A 24,393-nucleotide genomic window follows, 5' to 3' on the forward strand; every position below is an offset into this window, starting at 1 on the left:
AGGCAACACCCCCCATATAGGGTTAGCCTAACCCTGATTTACTTTGATACAGATGAACATAAATGGACAGTACAGATGGGTTAAGGCACAGCAGATAAGCATGCTATTTGGATGCAAAGGCCTTGAGGAAATGACTGCACACATTTAATTGGTCCATTTTATTTAGTCAAGACACAGCTTCAGCACTCAATACTGTCCTGTTAAAACTATGCAATATTGTATTGTTGAAACAGTATAAAATAGGTAGTTCATGATTTACCTGCAAATGCATAATATGGGAGTCAAGTGGCTGAGCGGGTAGAGCATCGGGCTAGTAATCTGAAGGTTGCCAGTTTGATTCCCGGCCAGTACACATGACGTTGTGTCCTTGGGCAAGGCACTTCACCCTACTTGCCCCAGGGAGAATGTCCCTGTACTTACTGTAAGTCGCTCTGGATAAGAGCGTCTGCTAAATGACTAAATGTAAATAATATCTTCTTTCTTTTTTCACTAATATGATAAGGACATGAAAGTGAGTAGAGTCTAAGGAGGGTTAGGCTTACAGGAAGATCAAAGGGTTAGGCTTACAGGAAGATCAAAGAAGAAAGACACACATTCTGGTCTTGATACAACCTACCATAACATTTCTGCTTTGGGTTTTCTATAGGCTGTGATGGGAACTCCTACCAGGGTTTCTATAGGCTGTGATGGGAACTCCTACCAGGGTTTCTATAGGCTGTGATGGGAACTCCTACCAGGGTTTCTATAGGCTGTGATGGGAACTCCTACCAGGGTTTCTATAGGCTGTGATGGGAACTCCTACCAGGGTTTCTATAGGCTGTGATGGGAACTCCTACCAGGGTTTCTATAGGCTGTGATGGGAACTCCTACCAGGGTTTCTATAGGCTGTGATGGGAACTCCTACCAGGGTTTCTATAGGCTGTGAGGCCTAGTGGCAGAGTGTTACAAGGACTCTGGGAGAGAGAGTTCTTCTAGAGAGCAGAGAGGGGTGTGGAAGGTGGCAAGACAGAGGTGTGTGTGTGAGGGGGGGGGGGTTGTGTAGTTCAGGCGTGTGTGTGTGTAGTTCAGGATAGAGGTGTGTATGTGGGGGGTGGGGTTAGTTCAGGCATGTGTGTGTGTGTGTGTGTGTAGATCAGGTCTCAGATCAGATCTTGGGCTTCTTGCTTGGTGGCTCTGCAAGGCTGGCTGAGGGGGTGTAGGGGATGCGCACAGACGTCACCTTCTTTCCGATAGTCTCAATCTACACACAAACACACAAATCCAGGTTGTTAATTATTGTGTGTATATGTATATGTATAGTGTTTGTGTATGAGTGTGTGCGAGGTACCTGGAAGCCGATGCTCTGCAGCTGAGGGTGCAGGTGGTCCAGGACTCTGCGTCCGTCAAACAGGAAGGCTGGTTTCAGCATCCGCTGGTAGATCCTCTCATAGTCCAAGTCCTGGTGGGGTAAGGGGGGATGAGGAGGGCAGCTGGACTATGCTAGCTTCTGGTACTTCCCAACTCACAAGCAGAAATGGCAAAAGTACACACATCCTTCACTCAAGTAGAAGTACAGATGATAAGTCAGTGGTCAGAAGTACAGATGATAAAAGACAGTGATAAAAGTTCTGACTACTGTGAAATAGATGTTGGGCCCATGTACAATTAATGTGTTTTAGGAGAAGTTTACAGTTGATTAAGAAGCTTGATATAATGTATATTGATTCAACTCCATTTGATAGAGATGCCATTTGCAGTTTAAGACACCTAACTAGGGAGACGTGAAGTCTAAGAGATGGGAAGACCTGGAAGGTGACCTGGGAGAGTTCTTGTCACACTGTTTTTTTGGACCGTTTGCAGTGCGCCATCCGGGTACTTTCAGTGCACTCAATTCTGCTGGTTTTGTGAGTGTAAGCGCCCTAAGCACTGAACGTCAGTGCTCCAAGTGCACAAGTGTGCGGTAGTAGACACAGTCAGTGCTCCAAGTGCACAAGTGTACGGTAGTAGACACAGTCAGTGCTCCAAGTGCACAAGTGTGCGGTAGTAGACACAGTCAGTGCTCCAAGTGCACAAGTGTGCGGTAGTTGACACAGTCAGTGCTCCAAGTGCACAAGTGTGCGGTAGTTGACACAGTCAGTGCTCCAAGTGCACAAGTGTGCGGTAGTAGACACAGCCTCGGTTTACGGATGGGCGGGCGGATACGGACGGATATACTTTGTTAATGGTTCTCCGTACGCTGTGGGTGCTGAAAACAATTCACCACCAGAAGAGTAGGTGGCGCAACGGCAGGGCCGGCCCAAACCCTTACGGGACCTTAAGGAAAATTGATTTGTGGGGCGCTTGGCGTTGTTTATATATATATATTTTTTTTTTTACATTAAACTGTAATTTAATTCTCTGGGGGGCCCCAGCCGCTTGGTTCGCTTATGCCTTGGGCCGGCCCTGCGCAACGATATTTTGTCAAAGACGACCTTAGAGAAACCGTCTTTGTGTGGAAGTCGTCGTCGAGTGTTTATTTACCTAGGTTATCGAGAAGTCGGAGCAAATTTGCCGTTTCATCAATAAAATACGCAAGTTTTCAGCAATTACCCTGCCCATTTCTCGTCACATTTGAATTCAGATGGACAGAATCGCGATTCAAACGTGAATCCATTTTTTGCCCCACCCCTTATACATATACATTCATTCATATATACGCACATCTGGTGTGTGTGTGTGTGTGCGCGCGTCACCTTGAACATGTCCCACTCAGTGCAGATGACGAGGGCATGGGCTCCCTGGCAAGCCTGGTACGGGTCTGTAGTCACGGTAACCAGCTCAGACACTGAAAATAAACATTCCAACAGTGTCAGCAAACACATGCTAAGACACACACACAGACTCACACACCAACACACTGACAGTAACAATACACACCAACACACTGACAGTAACAATACACACCAACACACTGACAGTAACAATACACACCAACACACTGACAGTAACAATACACACCAACACACTGACAGTAACAATACACAGCCACACTGACACACATTTACATTTATTCATTTAGCAGACAAGAGAGCTTTACAAAAGTGCATAGGTCAATGATCATAAACAACGAGATAGCCCCAAAAACATTGTGGGTGCCTAAACATACACAAGCATACATTGTGAAAAGCAAATAAGTGCCAATAGCAAGAAACACAAGAGCATGTAGTTAAACAAGTTAGAATTAAACAACATGAGCGTCAAATGTGCAAGAGTGTACCTGTACGAAAGCAAGCAACAATAATACATTTCACAGCGAGTGCAAGAAGTTAAATCAGTTACAACTAACCAACAAGAGCAACAAGTCCCTCAATAGGAGTCATTGTTTTCCTGGAGGAAACATCAGGTCCAGCCAATCATTCCTAAGTAACGTTGTACTCACGGAACAAGTGCGTCTTTAGCCTTTTCCTGAAGGTGGGGAGACAGTCAGTGTCCCTGATGGAGGTGGGGAGTTGATTCCACCATTGGCGGGCCAGACAGGAGAAGAGCTTGGGTTGGGAGTGGGCTCTTGAGAGGTGGGATCACCAGACAGTTGTCAGAAGAAGACTGTAGGTGGTGGGTGGGGGTGTAAGGCTGCAGGAGAGACTTGATGTAGTCCCTTTCACCGCTCGGAAGGGCAGTACCAGGGTCTTGAATCAGATGCGGGCCATGATGGGAAGCCAGTGGAGGGAGATGAGGAGCGGGGTAACATGGGAATGTCTGGGTAGATTGAAGACCAGACGGGCTGCCAGCACATGCTGGGAGACCGGCAAGCAGCAAGTTGCAGTAGTCCAATTTGGAGAGGACAAGTGCTTGGACTAGCAGCTGGGTGGAATGCAAAGACAGGTATCTCCTGATCTTCCATATGTTTTACCTCGGTAACCCAGAGGTTCCTGGCAGAGGAAGAAGGGGTCACCATCACAGATCCCAGGGTGATTGAGAGGTCATGGGAGATGGAGGTTTTGGCCGGGATGATGAGAAGTTCTGCTTTGGCGAGGTTCAGCTGGAGGTGGTGCTTGGTCATCCAGGCGGAGATGTCTGTGAGGCAGGCCTTAATCCTAGCTGAGATCCCCAGATCGGTTGGGGTGAACGACAGGTACAGCTGCGTGTCATCAGTGTAGCAGTGGTAGGAGAAGCCATGGGAGGTGATGATTGGTCCAAGCGAAGTGGTGTACAGGGAAAAGAGGAGGGGTCCAAGGACAGAGCCCTGTGGGACACCAGTGGAGAGCTGGCAATGGCCTGACACTTTGCCTCCCCAGGAGACCTGGTAGGATCTTACATTTACATTTAGTCATTTAGCAGATGCTCTTATCCAGAGCGACTTACAGTAAGTACAGGGACATTCCCCCCGAGGCAAGTAGGGTGAAGTGCCTTGCCCAAGGACACAACGTCATTTGGCACGGCGGTGAATCGATCCGGTAACCTTCTGATTACTAGCCCGACTCCCTCACCGCTCAGCCATCTGACCTACCCAACTTCCCGACAGGTAGGATGAGATACACTGAAGTGCGGTGCCAGAGACACACACACACCAACACACTGACAGATACACACACAGCCAGACCTCTGTTGGGCTCTAAGGTGCTGGACAGGTCCTGCTGGATCTGCTGCTTCAGGACTTTGGGGTCATAGATGTGCAGATTAGCTCCTTCGTCCAGCAGGTACTGAGAGATGTAAATACTGGAGGACTCCCTGAGGTAAAGACACACACGCAGCAACACACACGCCTGTTAACTCCTAGCACCTTGTGAAGTAAGGCAGGGTGGAGGGTTAGGATGTAGATGAAAGGTGATTCTGAGTCTGTGATCAAGTCTTAAGGTTGAAACAGAAGCCTTGCCCCCAACACACCAACACTCCCTCCTGCGTTTATTAGGGTTAGATTCATATTAGCAGAACAAAAGTACAAAGTACGAATGGGAGAGTAAGATTGAGATAGACAAAGAGGTAGAGATGACAGCGGTAGAAAGAGGCAACAGGTAGAGAGAGGACCTGCCTGGTGTCTCCTGTATCCTTCTTGAAGGAGAAGCCCAGCAGAGCGATCTTCTTCCCAGTGACGGTGTTGAAGAGACAGTCAATGATCCTACAGGCAAACCTCCTGCGCTGGTACTCATTCATATCTATCACCTGGAGAGAAACAGTCATATATATCACCTGCAGAGAGACAGGGTCATATCTACAGGAGGGTCCTCAAGTCTGAGACCATATTAAACATTTAACGGGGAAACTGAAGACTTGAGAAAGCCAAGCTGTGACAACCCAAGAAGCCTTTGGAACACAGATCATGCTGGGAGAAGTTTTTCAAACATTCAACTTTCCACTCAAACTGGTAAGTGGATATAATTTGTAATGAAAGAATGTGTACAACATTTTAAACAAATTCCAAACAGAAGTATCAGACTAGTGGCCTCAGACTTCAGGACAGACCCTAACTCTGTCAGGACAGAGACCCTATCATGGGATCAAAAGGTAGCCTGACGTTATCATACTCAAAATTCTAGTCAGAATATGAGTCTGATAACTCTCCGTTGGGCTGTGAGTATGGAGCGTGTTTCAACCGAACTCGTAAAACAAATGACTCTTCGCTCAATTGGATAGACCTACAACCAGTCAGAGCAACGTAATATGTTGTTTGTTGAAAACAAATTCAACCCAAGCGCTCTTCGGTGACGAGGTTGATTACGTTACTGTTGATCATCTGTCCATCATCGTATAAAGCCCGCCCTGACAATTTCATTGGTTCGAACAGCTCCTGTTCGAGTATAGTTTTTCCGCAACCGAGCTACTCCACACCCAACTTCCCGACCAAATGTTTTTGTGGGCAGGGCTAAGTTTGGGCTGGCAGCCAGGCTAATCAAAAAGATCCAGACGTGTTGAAATCTGCATTTGGTTGTAATGGGTTAATAAGTGCAGTTCCACCTGCTGCCAGTAGGAGGCAACCTCTGGGAGGTTGAGGGCCTCACACAGGTAGACCAGGTTCAGCACATCCTTCTGGAAACAGCTGCCTCCAAACCCTGAAGGGAGGGACAGAGGTAAGGGTGGGGAGAGGTGGAGGGAGAGAGAGATGGAAAGGGGGAGGGAGGGACAGAGGTAGGGGTAGGGAGAGATGGAGAGAGGTGGAAAGGGGGAGGGAGGGAGGGATGAGGTGGAGGAGAGAGGGGGAGCGTGAGAGGGGGAGGGTGAGAGGAGCGATTATTTAGATGAGTTTCATGGCCTTGAGGAACTTGCTTCCTATCCTCTGGTCCATGTGTGTGTGTGTGTGTGTGTGTGTGTGTGTGTGTGTGTGTGTGTGTGTGTACTGACCAATGCTAGCCTTCAGGAACTTGCTTCCTATCCTCTGGTCCATGTGTGTGTGTGTGTGTGTGTGTGTGTGTGTGTGTGTGTGTGTGTGTGTGTGTGTTTGTGTGTTTGTGTGTGTACTGACCAATGCTAGCCTTCAGGAACTTGCTTCCTATCCTCTGGTCCATGCCGATGGCTCTGGCCACCTCCTCCACATCAGCACCAGTCGCCTCACATAGTGCACTGATACTGTTGATGCTGCTGATGCGCTGGGCCAGGAACGCATTGGCTGCCTGCACACACACAGTTATTAGTGTAATAACTTACTCTGACGTACTCTGATACGTACTCTGATATCCACCTGTTACTGCATGACTGTGTTATTGCTGTCCATCTAACCCACCAGCTTGGAGAGCTCGGAGCTCCAGGTGTTGGTGGTGATGATGCGGGTCCGGGGGACCCAGCGCTCGTACACGCAGCTCAGAGCCCTGATAGCACGCTGGCCCTCCGCTGTCTCATCTCCTCCAATCAGGACGCGGTCTGGCTCCTTCAGGTCTCGCACTGCCGTCCCCTCTGCCAGGAACTCAGGGTTGGACAGCACCTGCACACACACATCAGTTCCTTATCAGTTATCCTGACAGGAGAAAGAAAGAACTTTGAGCTCTACACACACACACACTCTGTGCCTGTAGAAACAGAGCCCTCCTGGACTCTGTTAGAACCCTAACTCTACACTACTGATCCTTGGGTTAAGGTTAGAACTAGGACTGTCAGAACTCTACACTGCTGATCCTTGATCTTCTGCTCTACTTTCTACATGCACTATTCGTATGTGCTTTGGATGGAAGCATCTGCTGAATGAATAAAATGTTAAGAACTATATGAACACACCTGCAGGTTGAGGCTGGGTTTGGTGTTGGCGTCAAAGATCCTCCGGATGCTCTCAGCAGCGCGGACCGGGACGGTGCTCTTCTCCGTGACGATCTTGTAGCCGTTTGAAACTTCCACGATGCGTCGGGCGCATGCCTCGATGTACTTGAGGTCGGCAGCTCTCCCTTTCCCCATCCCGTAAGTCTTGGTTGGCGTGTTCACCTGGGGCCAGGGGTGAGGGGGCTGGTTGAGAGAGGGTGTGTGTGTATGTGTGTGTGTGTGTGTGTGTATCAGAGGACTCACAGAGATGAACACCAAGTCAGCCTCCCTGATGGCAGAGTCAATGTCAGTTGAGAAGAACAGGTTCCTCCCTCTGCAGGACTCCACCACCTCTCTCAGGCCTGGCTGGACAGACACACTCATTAACCACCACCAGACTAGAGGAATGCAAGCGGCAATGAAGAGCACTTAGCCTACATGTATTATGTCTAATGGATAAGAGCGTCTGCTAAATGACTGAATGTAACCTGTAACATTGCAGTTGGACCGTTTATCTAGAGCACCTTTAGAGCTCTACCTCGTATATGGGAAGCGTATCGGAGTTCCAGGCTTTGATTCGGGACTCGTTGACGTCGACTACCGTCACTTGTATCTCCGGACACATTTGAGCGATTACGCTGCAAGTCGGACCTCCGACATATCCCGCTCCGATGCAACAAATTTTCTTTATCTGAAACATCTGAAAGGTAAAGTCAAACGTCAATGCAAATTTGCGGCCAATGTTCAGTGGACAGTTCGCAATCTTTTCACTCCCTACACGGCAGGGTTGGGGGAGTCCACGGCGTTATCATGAACTGTACAGAGAAGCTAGAAATAAAACATTAAAAAACGAATGACGGCATTCATTTAAACAACTCTCTCAAATATCACATTGTAGTTTTGCGCGTTGACTTGACCCTGGACGTAGTTTTGCTACAGCTATCAGGAATCACGACCAAGACCAGCAAGCAAAATTACCTTCCAGATTCCAGAAAACCCTGAACCTCAGGTTCCGTTGTCCAAATACGTGATGCTATCAAAAGGCAATAGTTTAAATAGATAACAGTGCACGTTAAACTAGGAGTACTACTCTGGTGCACAAGTCCAGTATAAATGAGTTTAGTATTCTGTACTTCAAATAAACTCTTGCTGGAGCGGTTGTCTTCCGGAAACGGCGTGAAGCTCTGAACGTACAGCCTATCAACCAGCGCCACGTCAACAGAGCTAGACTGGAGTAGGGTTCAGGAGAACAGCTTTGTCACTGAGAACTTTGGAAGACTACAAATAACCCCCCCCACACACACACACACACACACACACAATAAACAAGGTGACACATATTTATATTACTGTGGTTTATTTGTTGTTTTAAAAAGGAAAAGTGCATAGTTTGAGCCCTTTCTATAAACCAACAGCCTTGGTTGATGACTGGAACCAACCCAGACCAGACTAGAACCAGACTCCCAGAGTTCCCTGTCAGTCAGTCAGAGGGAACCATTCAGACGGTGTACACATTTTCATGCACTCCTGTAACCACCTTAAGGAAGGGTGCTCTCTGAGGGCTTTGGGACCAAGCCCAACATCTTCAATTCTGACACCCTAACACCAACAGATCCAGAACAACACAGTCATAATAGAGGAAAACACGCTAACAAAAGTGTTGACAAAATATTAAGAGTATAATCTCAAACTACATTACATTTGTCATCGGTTTACTATACAACCATTTCTGCACAGGTATGGTACAGTCTATTTCAGGTATGGTACAGTCTATTTCAGGTATGGTACAGTCTATTTCAGGTATGGTACAGTCCAGTACAGAGTTATAAAAAGAGAAGACCCAAGTTTGAATATATTCACCCCCAATTTTAGGACAACTTGATTTGTGTCCAAGTAACTATAATCTTTTTTACTTTTCAACTTAACATGAAAAGCTACTTCTGAGAAATCAGGGGAAATATGGTAAACATAAAAGAAAATGTTATATATAGAAGTTTTCAAACTGGCGCAATTGATTAAAAAATGAAAATGTTACTTTAAGTGAGTCATTTTCCTTCTACATCAAGCTTCTCTGTCCCATCATCACTGGCACTAGGATTCAAGATCATGACATCACTGGCACTAGGATTCAGGACTGTGACATCACTGGCACTAGGATTCAGGACTGTGACATCACTGGCACTAGGATTTAGGACTTTGACATCACTGGCACTAGGATTCAGGACTGTGACATCACTGTGGAATGTTTGATCTGTGCGCCGTGTTTTCTCAGCAACATCTACACCCCTACCACTACCGATCAGGCCAGAGCCAAAAGACACAAGAGAGGGGAGACAGTGAGAGGCAGAAAGGAGGAAACAGGGAGAGGCAGGAGAGAGGGCGAGAGGCAGGAGAGAGGGCGAGAGGCAGGAGAGATGAGAGAGAGGCAGGAGAGAGGCAGGAGACAGGGAGAGGCAGGAGACAGGGAGAGAGAGGCAGGAGGAGACAGGGAAGCAGGAGAGAGGAGACAGGGAGGCAGGAGAGAGAGGCAGGAGAGAGGAGAAAAAGGCAGGAGAGAGGATACAGGGAGAGATGTGAGGAACAGCAGTGTTGGGTCTGGCAGGAGAGAGGAGAGAGAGGCAGGAGAGGGAGGCAGGAGAGAGAAGAGAGAGGCAGGGTCTGGCAGGAGGCAGGAGAGAGGGTAACAGCAGCGTTGGTTCTGGGCATGTCGGTGCAGCACGGCTCTCCTGGCCCCAGCATCAGTCCAGTGGGGGGGCTGGAGGGGCTGGGTGGCTCTGTCCAAACCAACACACACATCATTACTGTGCAACATAAATGCCTGCTAGGGTTAGGGTTAACTAAGGTTAGGGTTAGCTAGGGTTAGAGGCTGAACTCACATGGGGGCCGCTGGGCTTGTCGGCCGGCTGAGAGCCTCGCAGGCTGGCTGGACGCAGCAGGAACAGAACCAGAGCTAGAACCAACCAGCCTAGCAACACCAGGGGCATGGTCAGGTCCTCAGAGACGGGCCCACCAGGGCCAGGTACTGGGAGGGAGGGATAGAAGGAGAGAGGGATGGAGGGGATAGAAGCAGGTATAGAAGGAGGGAGTGATAGAGGGAGGGAGGGACAGACGGGGGGGAGGGACAGAGGGAGGGATAGAAGGAGAGAGGGATGGAGGGGATAGAAGGAGGCGTAGAAGGAGGGAATGATAGAGGGAGGGAGGGACAGAGGGGGGGGAGGGACAGAGAGGGGGGAGGGACAGAGGGAGTGATAGAGGGAGGGATAGAAAAAGTGATAGATGGACGGAGGGATAGAGGGAGGGAGTGATAGAGGAAGGGATAGAGAGATAGAGGGAGGGAGTGATAGAGGGAGGGGGTGATAGAGGAAGGGATAGAGAGATAGAGGGAGGGAGGGATAGAGGGAGGGATAGAGAGATGGAGGGAGGGTGTGAGAGAGGGAGAGATGAAGTTCAACAGTTCATCTCTCCCACTGTGTACTCCATCCTCAGACCCTTACCAACCCTTATCTACTGTCTAACCCCCCTAACCATACCTACTAACCCTAACCCTCACTAACCCTAACTAACCCTTACCAACCCTTATCTACTGTCTAACCCCCCTAACCATACCTACTAACCCTAACCCTCACTAACCCTAACTAACCCTTACCAACCCTTATCTACTGTCTAACCCCCCTAACCATACCTACTAACCCTAACCCTCACTAACCCTAACTAACCCTTACCAACCCTTATCTACTGTCTAACCCCCCTAACCATACCTACTAACCCTAACCCTCACTAACCCTAACTAACCCTTACCAACCATGATCTACTGTCTAACCCCCCTAACCATACCTACTAACCCTAACCCTCACTAACCCTAACTAACCCTTACCAACCCTTATCTACTGTCTAACCCCCCTAACCATACCTACTAACCCTAACCCTCACTAACCCTAACTAACCCTTACCAACCCTTATCTACTGTCTAACCCCCCTAACCATACCTACTAACCCTAACCCTCACTAACCCTAACTAACCCTTACCAACCCTTATCTACTGTCTAACCCCCCTAACCATACCTACTAACCCTAACCCTCACTAACCCTAACTAACCCTTACCAACCCTTATCTACTGTCTAACCCCCCTAACCATACCTACTAACCCTAACCCTCACTAACCCTAACTAACCCTTACCAACCCTTATCTACTGTCTAACCCCCCTAACCATACCTACTAACCCTAACCCTCACTAACCCTAACTAACCCTTACCAACCCTTATCTACTGTCTAACCCCCCTAACCATACCTACTAACCCTAACCCTCACTAACCCTAACTAACCCTTACCAACCCTTATCTACTGTCTAACCCCCCTAACCATACCTACTAACCCTAACCCTTATCTACTGTCTAACCCCCCTAACCATACCTACTAACCCTAACCCTCACTAACCCTAACTAACCCTTACCAACCATGATCTACTGTCTAACCCCCCTAACCATACCTACTAACCCTAACCCTCACTAACCCTAACTAACCCTTACCAACCCTTATCTACTGTCTAACCCCCCTAACCATACCTACTAACCCTAACCCTCACTAACCCTAACTAACCCTTACCAACCCTTATCTACTGTCTAACCCCCCTAACCATACCTACTAACCCTAACCCTCACTAACCCTAACTAACCCTTACCAACCCTTATCTACTGTCTAACCCCCCTAACCATACCTACTAACCCTAACCCTCACTAACCCTAACTAACCCTTACCAACCCTTATCTACTGTCTAACCCCCCTAACCATACCTACTAACCCTAACCCTCACTAACCCTAACTAACCCTTACCAACCATGATCTACTGTCTAACCCCCCTAACCATACCTACTAACCCTAACCCTCACTAACCCTAACTAACCCTTACCAACCCTTATCTACTGTCTAACCCCCCTAACCATACCTACTAACCCTAACCCTCACTAACCCTAACTAACCCTTACCAACCCTTATCTACTGTCTAACCCCCCTAACCATACCTACTAACCCTAACCCTCACTAACCCTAACTAACCCTTACCAACCCTTATCTACTGTCTAACCCCCCTAACCATACCTACTAACCCTAACCCTCACTAACCCTAACTAACCCTTACCAACCCTTATCTACTGTCTAACCCCCCTAACCATACCTACTAACCCTAACCCTCACTAACCCTAACTAACCCTTACCAACCCTTATCTACTGTCTAACCCCCCTAACCATACCTACTAACCCTAACCCTCACTAACCCTAACTAACCCTTACCAACCCTTATCTACTGTCTAACCCCCCTAACCATACCTACTAACCCTAACCCTCACTAACCCTAACTAACCCTTACCAACCCTTATCTACTGTCTAACCCCCCTAACCATACCTACTAACCCTAACCCTTATCTACTGTCTAACCCCCCTAACCATACCTACTAACCCTAACCCTCACTAACCCTAACTAACCCTTACCAACCATGATCTACTGTCTAACCCCCCTAACCATACCTACTAACCCTAACCCTCACTAACCCTAACTAACCCTTACCAACCCTTATCTACTGTCTAACCCCCCTAACCATACCTACTAACCCTAACCCTCACTAACCCTAACTAACCCTTACCAACCCTTATCTACTGTCTAACCCCCCTAACCATACCTACTAACCCTAACCCTCACTAACCCTAACTAACCCTTACCAACCCTTATCTACTGTCTAACCCCCCTAACCATACCTACTAACCCTAACCCTCACTAACCCTAACTAACCCTTACCAACCCTTATCTACTGTCTAACCCCCCTAACCATACCTACTAACCCTAACCCTCACTAACCCTAACTAACCCTTACCAACCATGATCTACTGTCTAACCTCTACTAACCCTTACTGTTCTGATCTACTGACTGTTCTGATCTACTGACTGTTCTGGTTTACTAACTGTTCTGATCTACTGACTGTTCTGATCTACTAACTGTTCTGATCAACTGACTGTTCTTATCTACTGACTGTTTCTTATCTACTGACTCTACTTACTGTCCTGAAGGCACTCGTTGTCTGTACAGTAGGACTGGGACTGCCTGAGCTAGAGACAGGAAAGATAGAGAGAGAGAGAGATGAGGAAGAGAGAGAGGAGGAAGAGAGAGAGGAGGAAGAGAGAGACATGAGGAAGAGAGAGGAGGAAGAGAGAGACATGAGGAAGAGAGAGGAGGAAGAGAGAGACATGAGGAAGAGAGAGGAGGAAGAGAGAGAGGAGGAAGAGAAAGACGGGAGGAAGAGAGAGAGGAGGAAGAGAGAGACGGGAGGAAGAGAGAGACGAGGAAGAGCGAGAGAGAGAGAGGAGGAAGAGAGAGAGAGAGGAAAAAAAGAGAGACACGAGGAAGAGAGAGACGGGAGGAAGAGAGAGAGAGGAGGAAGAGAGAGACATGAGGAAGAGAGGAAGAGAGAGAGGAGGAAGAGAGAGACATGAGGAAGAGAGAGAGGAGGAAGAGAGAGACATGAGGAAGAGAGAGAGGAGGAAGAGAGAGACATGAGGAAGAGAGGAAGAGAGAGAGGAGGAAGAGAGAGACATGAGGAAGAGAGGAAGAGAGAGAGGAGGAAGAGAGAGACATGAGGAAGAGAGAGAGGAGGAAGAGAGAGACATGAGGAAGAGAGAGAGGAGGAAGAGAGAGACAGGAGGAAGAGAGAGAGGTGGAAGAGAGAGAGGAGGAAGGGAGAGACAGGAGGAAGAGAGAGGAAGAAGAGAGAGAGGAGGAAGAGAGATACAGGAGGAAGAGAGAGAGGAGGAAGAGAGAGACAGGAGGAAGAGAGAGGAAGAAGAGAGAGAGGAGGAAGAGAGATACAGGAGGAAGAGAGAGAGGAGGAAGAGAGAGAGAGAGGTGGAAGAGAGAGAGGAGGAAGAGAAAGAGGAGGAAGAGAGACGGGAGGAAGAGAAAGATACATGAGGAAGAGAAGAAGACAGAGACAGAGACAGAGACAGAGACAGAGACAGAGACAGAGAGAGAGAGAGAGAGAGAGAGAGAGAGAGAGAGAGAGAGAGAGAGAGAGAGAGAGAGAGAGAGAGAGAGAGAGAGAGAGAGAGAGAGAGAGAGAGAGAGAGAGAGAGAGAGAGGCGGGAGGGTGACAGAGAAAAAAAGGGAGACATGGTTAGATGCAGAAGATTTTTAAGAGCATCCACTAACATGTAAGCGTCAAACAATGTAAGCTGTAGTTTTTGCTTATATAATCCTCATTATGTATGATACATATTCCTATCTTTCAAATGTTTACAATGACCTCATAGAATTCCTTTGCTGTGTGCCACCCTCTTATGGAGAAGGAAGGAAATGCTAGTCACAGAAAGAAAACAATACATACCAAACTGCCTGGTTTTGCAGGCAGAACTATGGTGTTGAAATTCCACTATCTTAACCCACTAGTTTTGAATCTGTTCTACAGACCTTTTCATCACATTGTGTAAATATTTGCTTTGTTAAAAGAGTATCTTTGATGACAGGGACAACTGTTTTTTGTTCTTTTCCACAGTGTTGAGACCACACCCTCTTCTACTCGGGACGCCATGAAAGCTGGACCAATTACATCTCACCATGTCACACCTGAACATGCACCAACTGCAATACCAGACTTGATAGATCATGTTCACAACTTCAAGTATTTAATTAAATGTTTTCATCAACCTGCAGACTTATCAAAAACCCTGATACACAGACACACACACACACCACACAGATACATACCACACAGACACACAGACACCACACAGATACATACCACACAGACACACACACACACACCACACAGATACATACCACACAGACACACAGACACAGACACACACACACACACACACCACACAGATACATACCACACAGACACACAGACACACACACACACACACCACACAGATACATACCACACAGACACACAGACACAGACACACACACCACACAGACACACAGACACACAGACACAGACACACACCAGAAAGGATTGATCCTTGTGATCCATACTGGCAATGTTTTGAGGTGTGTGTGTCTGTGTTGTGTGTGCTTTGTGTTGTGCTGTTGATTATTCAGTACAAGTGTGAATCCCACAGCAGGTGTGAGAGGTGTAGAGGTGCCTGTGAAAGAGGAGGGAGAGGAGCAGGAACCAGGAACCAGGATATGTTTAGACTCCTCCCTGTTCTCTTCAGGGTTCCTCCTACAGAAGCTGCATAGACCTCCTGCCAGTCTTACCGGAAGGGGATAGGGTTAGGTTATGATGCTAACCCAGAGCTCTGATCTAACACACCACACCAGGCTCATGACGTAACAAGCCCAAGTCAAACACACTAAATAAACAAATGCTGGTGAATGTTGCAAGCAATGCAACATCTTCACATGCACATGGAAGCACTGTTGTATTAACCTGTATTGTATGTAGGTAACCCTAACACTGTGGTATTAACCTGTGTTACCAAGGAAACAGTGTAGTTGGAGTCTCACCAAGTTGAGGAGTCGTCTCATGGCATGCTCGTGAGAGCAAATGCACTCACACGGGTCGAAGCCTCCCTCTGCCATGTCCCACTGCCCTGGGACAGCAACACACAGGTGACACACACACGTGACACACACAGGTGTGACACACACACACACAGGTAAGAGACACACACACAGGCGATTCCAGACAGGGAAGCAATTCAACAGAACTTGTGGTTAGGGTAAGCTGTTAGTTAGAATCACAATCAGAATCAGAAAGGGATTTATTCACCATGAAAGTTTGCACAGACAAGGAATTTGCTTTGGCAGGAAGGTGAATACAATAAACATACAGGAATCTTTAATATGTGGTTAAATAGAGTAACTATTTCAGCTTTTTGGAACAGACCCATTTCAAGTTCTAAAAGTCCAGAAGATCACAGTAGAAAGTAAGCCTTGACTGTAAATGCAATCAAAGGTTCAATACACCTTTTAACCACTGCATATCGAGTCAGTATTTCTATCTTCAGTCCGTATATAGAACGACATTCCTAGACTTAATGTATACAAACGTAGCTCTCGTGTGGGCTACACTTCTGACACCTGACTAGTGTCTGTAATACTGGCCAGGGCGTTCAGTTCAAGGGCCAGGTTCTTTGGCTACGGACGAGGCACTGACCAAATATGTGTTTATAAAAGATTGAAGACTATTGACCCTCGTCGCAAGACTATAAAGCCACTAGAGCTATAAAATAACTAAATTATGCAGATTAAATATATCGTGTGAATTATGATCTAAGACCACATCATATTCGCATTTGTTTGATTGCGGCTCCCGTTTTCATGGTAAGAAGAAGGACGCAGCCATTCACGACCAGCCAGCTTTACAGCCAGCTGTCGAGTTTGCTTTAAGGCACAATACCACGACTACATGAAATTATACAAAACTGGAGGTTTATTATGCATCTGGGTTTTATGGTTGCCTAACTATAAACACCGAATTACAGCATGATAGTGGCAATAGATTAGAGCATCTAGGCTACGGCTTGTTTGTCGGCATTTGATCAAGGATTTCTGTGCTGAGGAAGGAAAGCTGAGACAACACTTACTTGAAACTGAAGAAAATACAAAAAAGCTTTACAAAAATCGAACTTGAATACAACGTCTGTTTACTCTTGTTCCACTAGGTGTTTGCTAGCTGCAGACTTCCGAAACCTGGGCTACTTGCTCACACGACAGAACAGATCTCCAGGTTTCTGCCAGCTTGCTGTTGCCTTTCTCGTTTGTTTTGATAGACCTGAACCACTTCACGCGATATTTCCGGATACATCGAGAAACAAGTTGTTTTGCATTATAGAAAATGTAAGGTTTTTATTGTATTTGGGCATATATTGGTAATATATCCACAGATGTAGCATGTTAGTTTATAATGTTTGTTTAAATGGAATTCAGCATATCATACCTGGAGTTATGACATAGGCCTACTTGAATTGTAGCCTACCATATAATGTGTATTTGGTGGATCAGTTAAGCTATTCTGAGATGATAACTACGTAGCCAACTGTTTAAGATTTTTATATGACCATCATATTTGTAACGACCTTAATTCAAATAATTGAAAACACTGTGAAAATGAAACACGTTTTGAGAGTATTCGTGAGTGTGACATTAATTACTAATAAATGAAAGTGATTGAATGAGAGTGTGTCACTAATGATTAACAGTTATGTGGCATGAATTCAACTGAACTTGTGGGTAAATATATATTTAATACAAATAAGCTACATACTGTTGAAACTTACACTTGAAATGAGATACTCACACACTCCCAATATCAGCATCTCGCTTGTCAATAGTGAGCTCAGACGTCACATGATCCTTACCCAGAAATGGCTTTGATGGTTTGTGCTTTAGAGGAAATATCATGACGGGTTTTCAAGACAAAAGCACACGTGCACACTTTGCACAATAGATCAACAATGAAGATTTCTAGATCCCTGCTGCTTGCTCATCTACTGTGTGTATGATTCCAGACTGACTGACATTGTGCGCACGCATTTCGGGGGTCGCGGCACGCAGGTTCAGCGTTTTGTTGTCCAAACAACAGAGCTCGCTGGGCTGTTTTTGAAGAGCTACAGCAAGAGAAAGACTGAAGAAACAGCATACTGGTAGTGGCGGATCCAAGCTACAATCTCCAGCGAACCACTCAGCCGACGGGAGCCGTGTTCAGGTCCAGCAACCAGCTCTGAGACAGACGGACTATGGCTAACATCGCGGTCCAAAGGATCAAACGGGAGTTCAAAGAAGTTCTCAAAAGCGAAGAGGTGTGCCATTTTAATTTAGCTTTTCAATTAAACAAACTAATGTAAACAAGATAGTTTATCATAGATCTAGGTTTAAAGTGAGGCCCTAACATGATAACTTAAGATAGCTTGCTAACGTCGCTAGCTGGGTTGCTACAAGCCTAACTAACCGGTGACTCATTTGGGGATTTCTCTCCGGCGTCAGGTAAAGACAAACGGTGTGATCATGGGGAAATATCGCGGATTTTGCATTAGGACAGGCCTCTGGTTGAATATATGAAGGCAACAGTGTTTATCTAGCAAGTTTCTGCACTAATACCAGATTGCAGTAAAGACAGTCAATATCAACTCTGGACAAACTGACTGGTAGAAAGGGTAACATTAGCTAGAAATTACCAAATAGCTACCTGGTTGGTAAGTTTTCTTGTAATTTGTGACTAGCTAGCTAGCTAACAGGAGGCTACTACTTTGACAGCTGGCTAACTGTAGCTAGCTATATAGCTGTTCCAGTTCACAAAATCATAGAAAAGTGTCATTATTTTAGATTAAACTAGTCAGTTGATTAAATACGATGTGCACTAGTAGGTACCTAGGGGCAGTATGACTTGAGCTAAGGTCTATTTGGTAACTTTGTGGCTAGCTTCCCTGGCGTGATGCGGAGTTAGTTCAGCCACCATGACAAAGTTACAGCTAGCTTGGCCATTTAACGTTAGCCTGCCTCAACATATTTCAGATCATATTTCCAAGAGTTAGATCCACTAATTATTTCCCTTTTAAATCTCCCGCACTGTTCTGTGTGACTTTTCTTTCCTTCACTCTCTTCCCCAGACGAGTAGAAATCAAATTAAAGTAGATTTGGTGGATGAGAATTTCACAGAGCTAAGAGGAGAGATAGCTGGACCTCCTGACACCCCATATGAAGGTAATAGCGTTTACACGCATGTATACACACACTCAATGTTTACACATTCATACACTCACACACACACTCTACACTAACCGGTCTTTTCTCTTACACAGGTGGCAGGTTTCAGCTCGAAATCAAAATCCCAGAAACATATCCTTTTAACCCCCCAAAGGTAGGAGACTTTGCACTGCAGCATGTATACAGATACTATGTAGTCTGACACTATCTTGTCTTTTGCTGTTCTGTTGTCATCTCCCTCTCTCATGGTTTTGGTTAGGGTTAGTAACCTCTAACCCTAACCCTGGTACTGGCTGTTCTCTGCAGGTGCGGTTTATCACCAAAATCTGGCATCCCAACATCAGTTCAGTAACAGGAGCCATCTGCCTGGACATTCTGAAGGACCAGTGGTGAGTTGGGGTTAGACCAGGGCCGGGGTGTGTGTAGACCAGGGCCGGGGTGTGTGTGTAGACCAGGGCCAGGGTGTGTGTGTGTAGACCAGGGCGGGGGTGTGTGTGTAGACCAGGGCCAGGGTGTGTGTGTGTAGACCAGGGCAGGGGTGTGTAGACCAGGGCCGGGGTGTGTGTAGACCAGGGCCGGGGGGTGTGTAGACCAGGGCCGGGGTGTGTGTGTAGACCAGGGCCGGGGTGTGTGTGTAGACCAGGGCCAGGGTGTGTGTGTGTAGACCAGGGCCAGGGTGTGTGTGTAGACCAGGGCCGGGGTGTGTGTGTGTAGACCAGGGCCGGGGTGTGTGTGTGTAGACCAGGGCCAGGGTGTGTGTAGACCAGGGCCGGGGTGTGTGTAGACCAGGGCCAGGGTGTGTGTAGACCAGGGCCAGGGTGTGTGTGTGTAGACCAGGGCAGGGGTGTGTAGACCAGGGCCGGGGTGTGTGTAGACCAGGGCCGGGGGGTGTGTAGACCAGGGCCAGGGTGTGTGTAGACCAGGGCCGGGGTGTGTGTAGACCAGGGCCGGGGTGTGTGTGTAGACCAGGGCCGGGGTGTGTGTGTAGACCAGGGCCGGGGTGTGTGTGTAGACCAGGGCCTGGGTGTGTAGACCAGTCTGACCTCTGACCCCCCCCCCCCCCCCCCAGGGCGGCTGCCATGACCCTGCGGACTGTCCTGCTCTCTCTGCAAGCTCTCCTGGCCGCCGCAGAGCCAGACGACCCCCAGGATGCCGTTGTGGCCAACCAGGTCAGTGTGTGTTAGTGAACTAACAGGGTTAGTGAACATGGCTATGTGTGTGTGTGTTAGTGAACATGGCTGTGTGTGTGTTAGTGAACATGGCTGTGTGTGTTAGTGAACATGGCTGTGTGTGTGTTGGTGAACATGGCTGTGTGTGTTAGTGAACATGGCTGTGCGTGTTAGTGAACATGGCTGTGTGTGTGTGTGTTAGTGAACATGGCTGTGTGTGTGTGTGTTAGTGAACATGGCTGTTTGTGTGTGTTAGTGAACATGGCTGTTTGTGTGTGTTAGTGAACATGGCTGTGTGTGTGTGTTAGTGAACATGGCTGTTTGTGTGTGTTAGTGAACATGGCTGTGTGTGTTAGTGAACATGGCTGTGTGTGTGTGTGTTAGTGAACATGGCTGTGTGTGTGTGTGTTAGTGAACATGGCTGTTTGTGTGTGTTAGTGAACATGGCTGTTTGTGTGTGTTAGTGAACATGGCTGTGTGTGTGTGTTAGTGAACATGGCTGTGTGTTCCCTGTAGTACAAGCAGAACCCAGAGATGTTCAAGCAGACGGCTCGTCTGTGGTCTCACGTGTACGCCAGTGCCCCCGTCTCCAGCCCAGACTACACACGCAAGATAGACAAGCTCTGTGCCATGGGCTTCGATAAGGTAAGCACTCTCACTGTCAGGGACATGAACCAGTCAGTGTGTAGAAGGTGAACCAGTCAGTGTGTAGAAGGTGAACCAGTCAGTGTGTTGAAGGTGAACTAGTCAGTGTGTAGAAGGTGAACCAGTCAGTGTGTAGAACGTGACGTGTTTTCTCTCCCCTACAGAACGCAGTAATAGCAGCTTTGTCTTCTAAATCCTGGGACGTGGAAACGGCAACAGAACTGCTGCTTAGCAACTGAGATCCCCTACTCCTCCCTACATCAACATGCCCCCTCCTGAATATGCCTTCAATCAGATCCGGCCCATTCACCCTTCAAACTGACCCCCCCCCGGTGCTGCTGGGGCTCCTGTGGTGGTGTTCAGGAGTTCCTCGTTCTAAAGTAACTGGTTTAGTCCCTTTAGCCGGGAAGAACCCATCCTTGAACACACAACCTAGGATCAAGTTATCTGTAAATAGACATTAAAGTCTGTGTACATTTGAAAGTAAATATAGTTAACTGTTCCTTATAGGATATTATAACCCAAATTAAGTTTATATTAGAATTGAAATGCTCTAGAACTGTATTGAACTGCTGGCCTCCAGTCAGAACTGCTGTCCTTCCTGGTTCAGCTGAGTCGTGTTCATAAACTCAGACCCAGACAGGAAGCTGCACCTACCACCACGTTGGATGGGAACTCAGATCACCGTTCCTTCCCGTCATGCCTTATGCTGTCTTTGAAACTAGTTCAGGTGTGATCAGAACAGGTACTTGTTAGGTTCCTATTCAGTTTAGTTGGTTTAGGTTCATAAGAGTGAGCATCATGAGGGGGGGGGGGGCAGGTCAGGGTGTCTGGGGACAGTCTCGGTTCTACATGCAGCATCAAGTTCCCACCCAGCTGCCTGACTGAAAATGAGTCTTGAATCAGCGTTCATGTCTCCTCGTACCAAAACTCTTTGGATCAGTTTACAACTTAGTTTGTTTGCTGTGACATCTGGAACTACTGACAGTCATAATCAGAGTGGTGAAAATAATCAGTCTGGTGGAACTAGCTGGGACAGGATGCATTTTAAGATGAGTTTACTCCCTCTCTGTAGTCCCCCCCCCCCCCCCTTGTGACACTTCTTCTATCCCCTTTAAGCCCTCACCCCCTGGCAACTGAGGCAGATCTCAACAAGTGTAGCAAAGTGCAGGTGAAAACCTGTTCCCTGGAGATGCAGTCAAGTGATCAGGCACTGTGTTCAACATCAGTCTGGTGCTGAGCAGGGAACCGTTGATCGTCAGGAGCATGAGACCCCTCCCTGTACACAGCTGAGTAGCCTCCACCCGAACACCACCTGCAGAGCGGCAGCACTGTAACACCACCTGCAGAGCAGCAGCACTGTAACACCATTCATGGCTGAATCTATATTTTGTAAGAAAAATAAATAACAAAAAAATGAAGCCGCCCCTTTCCCTGTCTCCCTGATCCTCCAGTAGGATCTTATTGCACGACAACAAACACATTTAAAAGTGTTGCATCTCTGGGTTTTTCTTCCTCAGTTTGGATTTGGACAGATTTCGTTTTTGTTCCCTCCTGAGCTCTGCCATGGTTATTTATTGTGAACATCATGATTCTTTGATTAAAAAAATGTAAACCTTGAAAAACAATCCTGCTGTGGTTTAGTCTTCAGTTCATGAACTCAGTTTGTTCTGTTGGATGGAGACTTGAGGAGAACCTTCAGCCTCCCTCAATCTCTGTGCTTCCACACAGCTGTGGACAGGACCGCTAGCAACACGACTACCTCAGTAGAAGGACATGCCAACACCAAAAATGTATCCACACAGAGCAGAAGGCTTGCAGAGAGCAAGGGCAGGAGGCACAGCAGGTTTCCCAGGGAATTTAATAAGCAACCATCATAATAACCAGGTTAAAACGTTTTGGAAAATGTCCATGTTTTTAAAAATGGCTCCATAAAAGAAGCAAAGAGGAACAAACAAAGAAAAAAAAAAAACATGTTTGGAGATGAAGACCTACATACAATAAGCATCAGATCATGACTACGAGGTGCGTACACCTTCTACATGTCAGTGGTGTCAAAGGTCCGTCATGGTTCCAGAGGAGAGGGTCAGATGGAGGGGGGGGGGGCCTGTGAGCAGGTATGAGGTTTATTAGGATGGTGTGTGTGTGAGAAGAGTCTGTTCTCTACAGTCTGTAGCTGGGCTGAAGGAATCCTCTCTTTACCTGAAACAGAGACAACATGTCAACACACACAGTTCATCTGAACCCTTCCTGTGAGCCCCTCAAACAGATGCACTATATTACCATGCTATAGCTGCACCGTCTGTTTCTCACTAGCGTGGACTGAACTCACTGCACCCCTCTCACAGAGGTGGTCTCTCCCAGGCTGCATGTGGCTGACTGGGGTCTCCAGATGGTTTGTCCCTGTCTGGGGGGAGCTGCGCTGGACTCTTACTCTGATGCTCACTCTCGCTCTCTCTCAGGTAAACCCACCTGGGTGGAAAGGTGCACACCTGTTCCCTCACGGTCTGGCCTGCTGTAAGTCATCACCTACACCTGACTGATGCTGTTTAGACTTTAATATTAGACTGATATCGGATCAGTCAATATTTGGACTACATAGACAACGCCTGTGTCAAAATATTTGTCTTGGTCTCAATTGCGTTGCTTGTATTTTTATTTACGTTCCGTTGCACGGTTTAGGAGGTTACAACGTTTTTGTGGCAAAAAGTGCTTTTACTCAACGAAGGGTACTCAGTGCTAGCTACGTCACCACACGTTAGCAACGGCGCATGGATCGATGTGCAGTTGCACAGGGAGTATCGTGCCGTGGTGTACAAGCAGCACATGTACATTTAAGCAAATCAAGACTTCATGTACAGTAAGTAATGTCACATTAAATAATTTATTTAAACTCAAACTTGTGTGGTGTGTCGCTGTCTTCCATGACACAGCCTAAACTTTATGTCAAAAGAAACACTCATTTCTGGCGCTTTCAAACAATCCCCTCAGTGACGTTTGGCTAGCAACAGCAGCTAGTTTGCTCGTAGAAAACTTATTTTGAATGAGCCATTTTTCCCTAAATTAATGTCAAACTTATTTACGTTTTAGGGGGCATATTTTCAGTTAGCAGACGGTACTGTTTGAATCACAATTCCATGTTATTGTACATTTTATTTAATTCTAATTCCACTTATGAACCCTTAGTATAGATAGTCCCCATATTTAAATTTTAAGTTCCTATATGTTTATTGTATGTACCTTCCTGCCAAAGTAAATTCATTTTCTGTGCAAACTTTCATGGCGAATAAATCCCATTCTGATTCTGATTCTGAAATACTGCCGGTGACAACGTTGTTACAGTAGCTTGTTTCAAAGGGGGTTCTGTACGGTGGCCCTGACAAGCAAAACACAACGGCAAATTGGAAAACACAACGGCGAATAGGAAAATACGGCAAATAGGAAAACACAACGACATTAACCTCTTTCTGAAAAGGTAGGGCCTAATCTAGCAGAAGACGGACCCTCCTGATTGGACAGACGGACTGTCTGTCTTTTAAAACTATTTTTTTAACGAGTTTCAACCGAACTCATAAAAAAAAGCCTCTTCGCTCAATTGGATATACCTACAACCAATCAGAGCAACGTAGTATGTTGTTTGTTGAAAACCGCATGACAATTTCATTGGTCCGAACAGCTCCTGGTCAGACATGGTTTTTCCCC

General features: G+C 46.9%; 4 protein-coding genes across 7 annotated transcripts in view; 1 reads left to right on the forward strand and 3 right to left on the reverse strand.

Annotated features, from left to right (window-relative positions):
* Positions 1-1,067: 1,067 nt before the first annotated feature.
* ugdh (UDP-glucose 6-dehydrogenase) lies at positions 1,068-8,372 on the reverse strand. Of its 2 annotated transcripts, XM_047045808.1 has the most exons (12): positions 8,158-8,372; positions 7,718-7,879; positions 7,444-7,545; positions 7,162-7,362; positions 6,674-6,871; positions 6,416-6,563; positions 5,911-6,005; positions 4,988-5,118; positions 4,559-4,686; positions 2,712-2,803; positions 1,328-1,438; positions 1,068-1,240 (listed from the first exon to the last, which is right to left on the reverse strand). In XM_047045808.1, the coding sequence occupies exons 2-12, from the start codon at positions 7,877-7,879 to the stop codon at positions 1,145-1,147; spliced, it is 1,464 nt and encodes a 487-aa protein (XP_046901764.1). In that variant the 5' UTR covers positions 8,158-8,372; the 3' UTR covers positions 1,068-1,144. The 2 variants fall into 2 exon arrangements, with proteins under 2 accessions (XP_046901764.1, XP_046901765.1); XM_047045809.1 differs by lacking the exon at positions 8,158-8,372 and having other exon boundaries at positions 7,444-7,541; positions 7,718-7,803.
* A 147-nt stretch (positions 8,373-8,519) lies between these two features.
* smim14 (small integral membrane protein 14) lies at positions 8,520-16,955 on the reverse strand. The gene is made up of 5 exons (XM_047045940.1): positions 16,759-16,955; positions 15,677-15,762; positions 13,230-13,278; positions 10,056-10,201; positions 8,520-9,953 (listed from the first exon to the last, which is right to left on the reverse strand). The coding sequence occupies exons 2-5, from the start codon at positions 15,749-15,751 to the stop codon at positions 9,918-9,920; spliced, it is 306 nt and encodes a 101-aa protein (XP_046901896.1). The 5' UTR covers positions 15,752-15,762; positions 16,759-16,955; the 3' UTR covers positions 8,520-9,917.
* Positions 16,956-17,500: 545 nt separating this feature from the next.
* On the forward strand, positions 17,501-22,112 carry ube2kb (ubiquitin-conjugating enzyme E2Kb (UBC1 homolog, yeast)). Of its 2 annotated transcripts, none has more exons than XM_047045938.1 (7): positions 17,501-17,973; positions 18,781-18,874; positions 18,973-19,031; positions 19,184-19,266; positions 19,947-20,046; positions 20,563-20,691; positions 20,856-22,112. In XM_047045938.1, exons 1-7 carry the CDS (start codon positions 17,911-17,913, stop codon positions 20,928-20,930), a joined length of 603 nt encoding a protein of 200 aa, XP_046901894.1. In that variant the 5' UTR covers positions 17,501-17,910; the 3' UTR covers positions 20,931-22,112. The 2 variants fall into 2 exon arrangements, with proteins under 2 accessions (XP_046901894.1, XP_046901895.1); XM_047045939.1 differs by having other exon boundaries at positions 17,503-17,973; positions 19,137-19,266.
* Positions 22,113-22,535: 423 nt separating this feature from the next.
* Positions 22,536-24,393, reverse strand: part of pds5a (PDS5 cohesin associated factor A) — a 38,013-nt gene continuing 36,155 nt past the window's right edge. For both annotated transcript variants that reach the window (XM_047045935.1, XM_047045937.1), the window contains exon 33: positions 22,536-22,893. In XM_047045935.1, coding sequence (XP_046901891.1) covers positions 22,890-22,893 — 4 coding nt within the window. In that variant the 3' untranslated portion in view covers positions 22,536-22,889. The remainder of the gene's footprint in view (positions 22,894-24,393) is intronic.

This window comes from Hypomesus transpacificus, chromosome 22, assembly GCF_021917145.1.
Source record: "Hypomesus transpacificus isolate Combined female chromosome 22, fHypTra1, whole genome shotgun sequence".
NCBI classification, from domain to species: Eukaryota; Metazoa; Chordata; class Actinopteri; order Osmeriformes; family Osmeridae; genus Hypomesus; species Hypomesus transpacificus.

What these genes read in the sequence shown, in the direction of transcription:
- ugdh (XM_047045808.1), bottom strand. Translation starts at nt 7,879, where the DNA reads ATGTTTCAGATAAAGAAAATTTGTTGCATCGGAGCGGGATATGTCGGA. An exon ending in ATACGCTTCCCATATACGAG is followed by an intron (nt 7,546 to 7,717) that starts GTAGAGCTCTAA and finishes GTGTCTGTCCAG; the next exon opens with CCAGGCCTGAGAGAGGTGGT. An exon ending in AACCCAGCCTCAACCTGCAG is followed by an intron (nt 6,872 to 7,161) that starts GTGTGTTCATAT and finishes GTGTGTGTGCAG; the next exon opens with GTGCTGTCCAACCCTGAGTT.
- smim14 (XM_047045940.1), bottom strand. Translation starts at nt 15,751, where the DNA reads ATGGCAGAGGGAGGCTTCGACCCGTGTGAGTGCATTTGCTCTCACGAG. An exon ending in TGAGACGACTCCTCAACTTG is followed by an intron (nt 13,279 to 15,676) that starts GTGAGACTCCAA and finishes TCCTGTCTCTAG; the next exon opens with CTCAGGCAGTCCCAGTCCTA. An exon ending in CAACGAGTGCCTTCAGGACA is followed by an intron (nt 10,202 to 13,229) that starts GTAAGTAGAGTC and finishes CCTCCCTCCCAG; the next exon opens with TACCTGGCCCTGGTGGGCCC.
- ube2kb (XM_047045938.1), top strand. Translation starts at nt 17,911, where the DNA reads ATGGCTAACATCGCGGTCCAAAGGATCAAACGGGAGTTCAAAGAAGTT. An exon ending in TCCTGACACCCCATATGAAG is followed by an intron (nt 18,875 to 18,972) that starts GTAATAGCGTTT and finishes TCTCTTACACAG; the next exon opens with GTGGCAGGTTTCAGCTCGAA. An exon ending in ATGCCGTTGTGGCCAACCAG is followed by an intron (nt 20,047 to 20,562) that starts GTCAGTGTGTGT and finishes TGTTCCCTGTAG; the next exon opens with TACAAGCAGAACCCAGAGAT.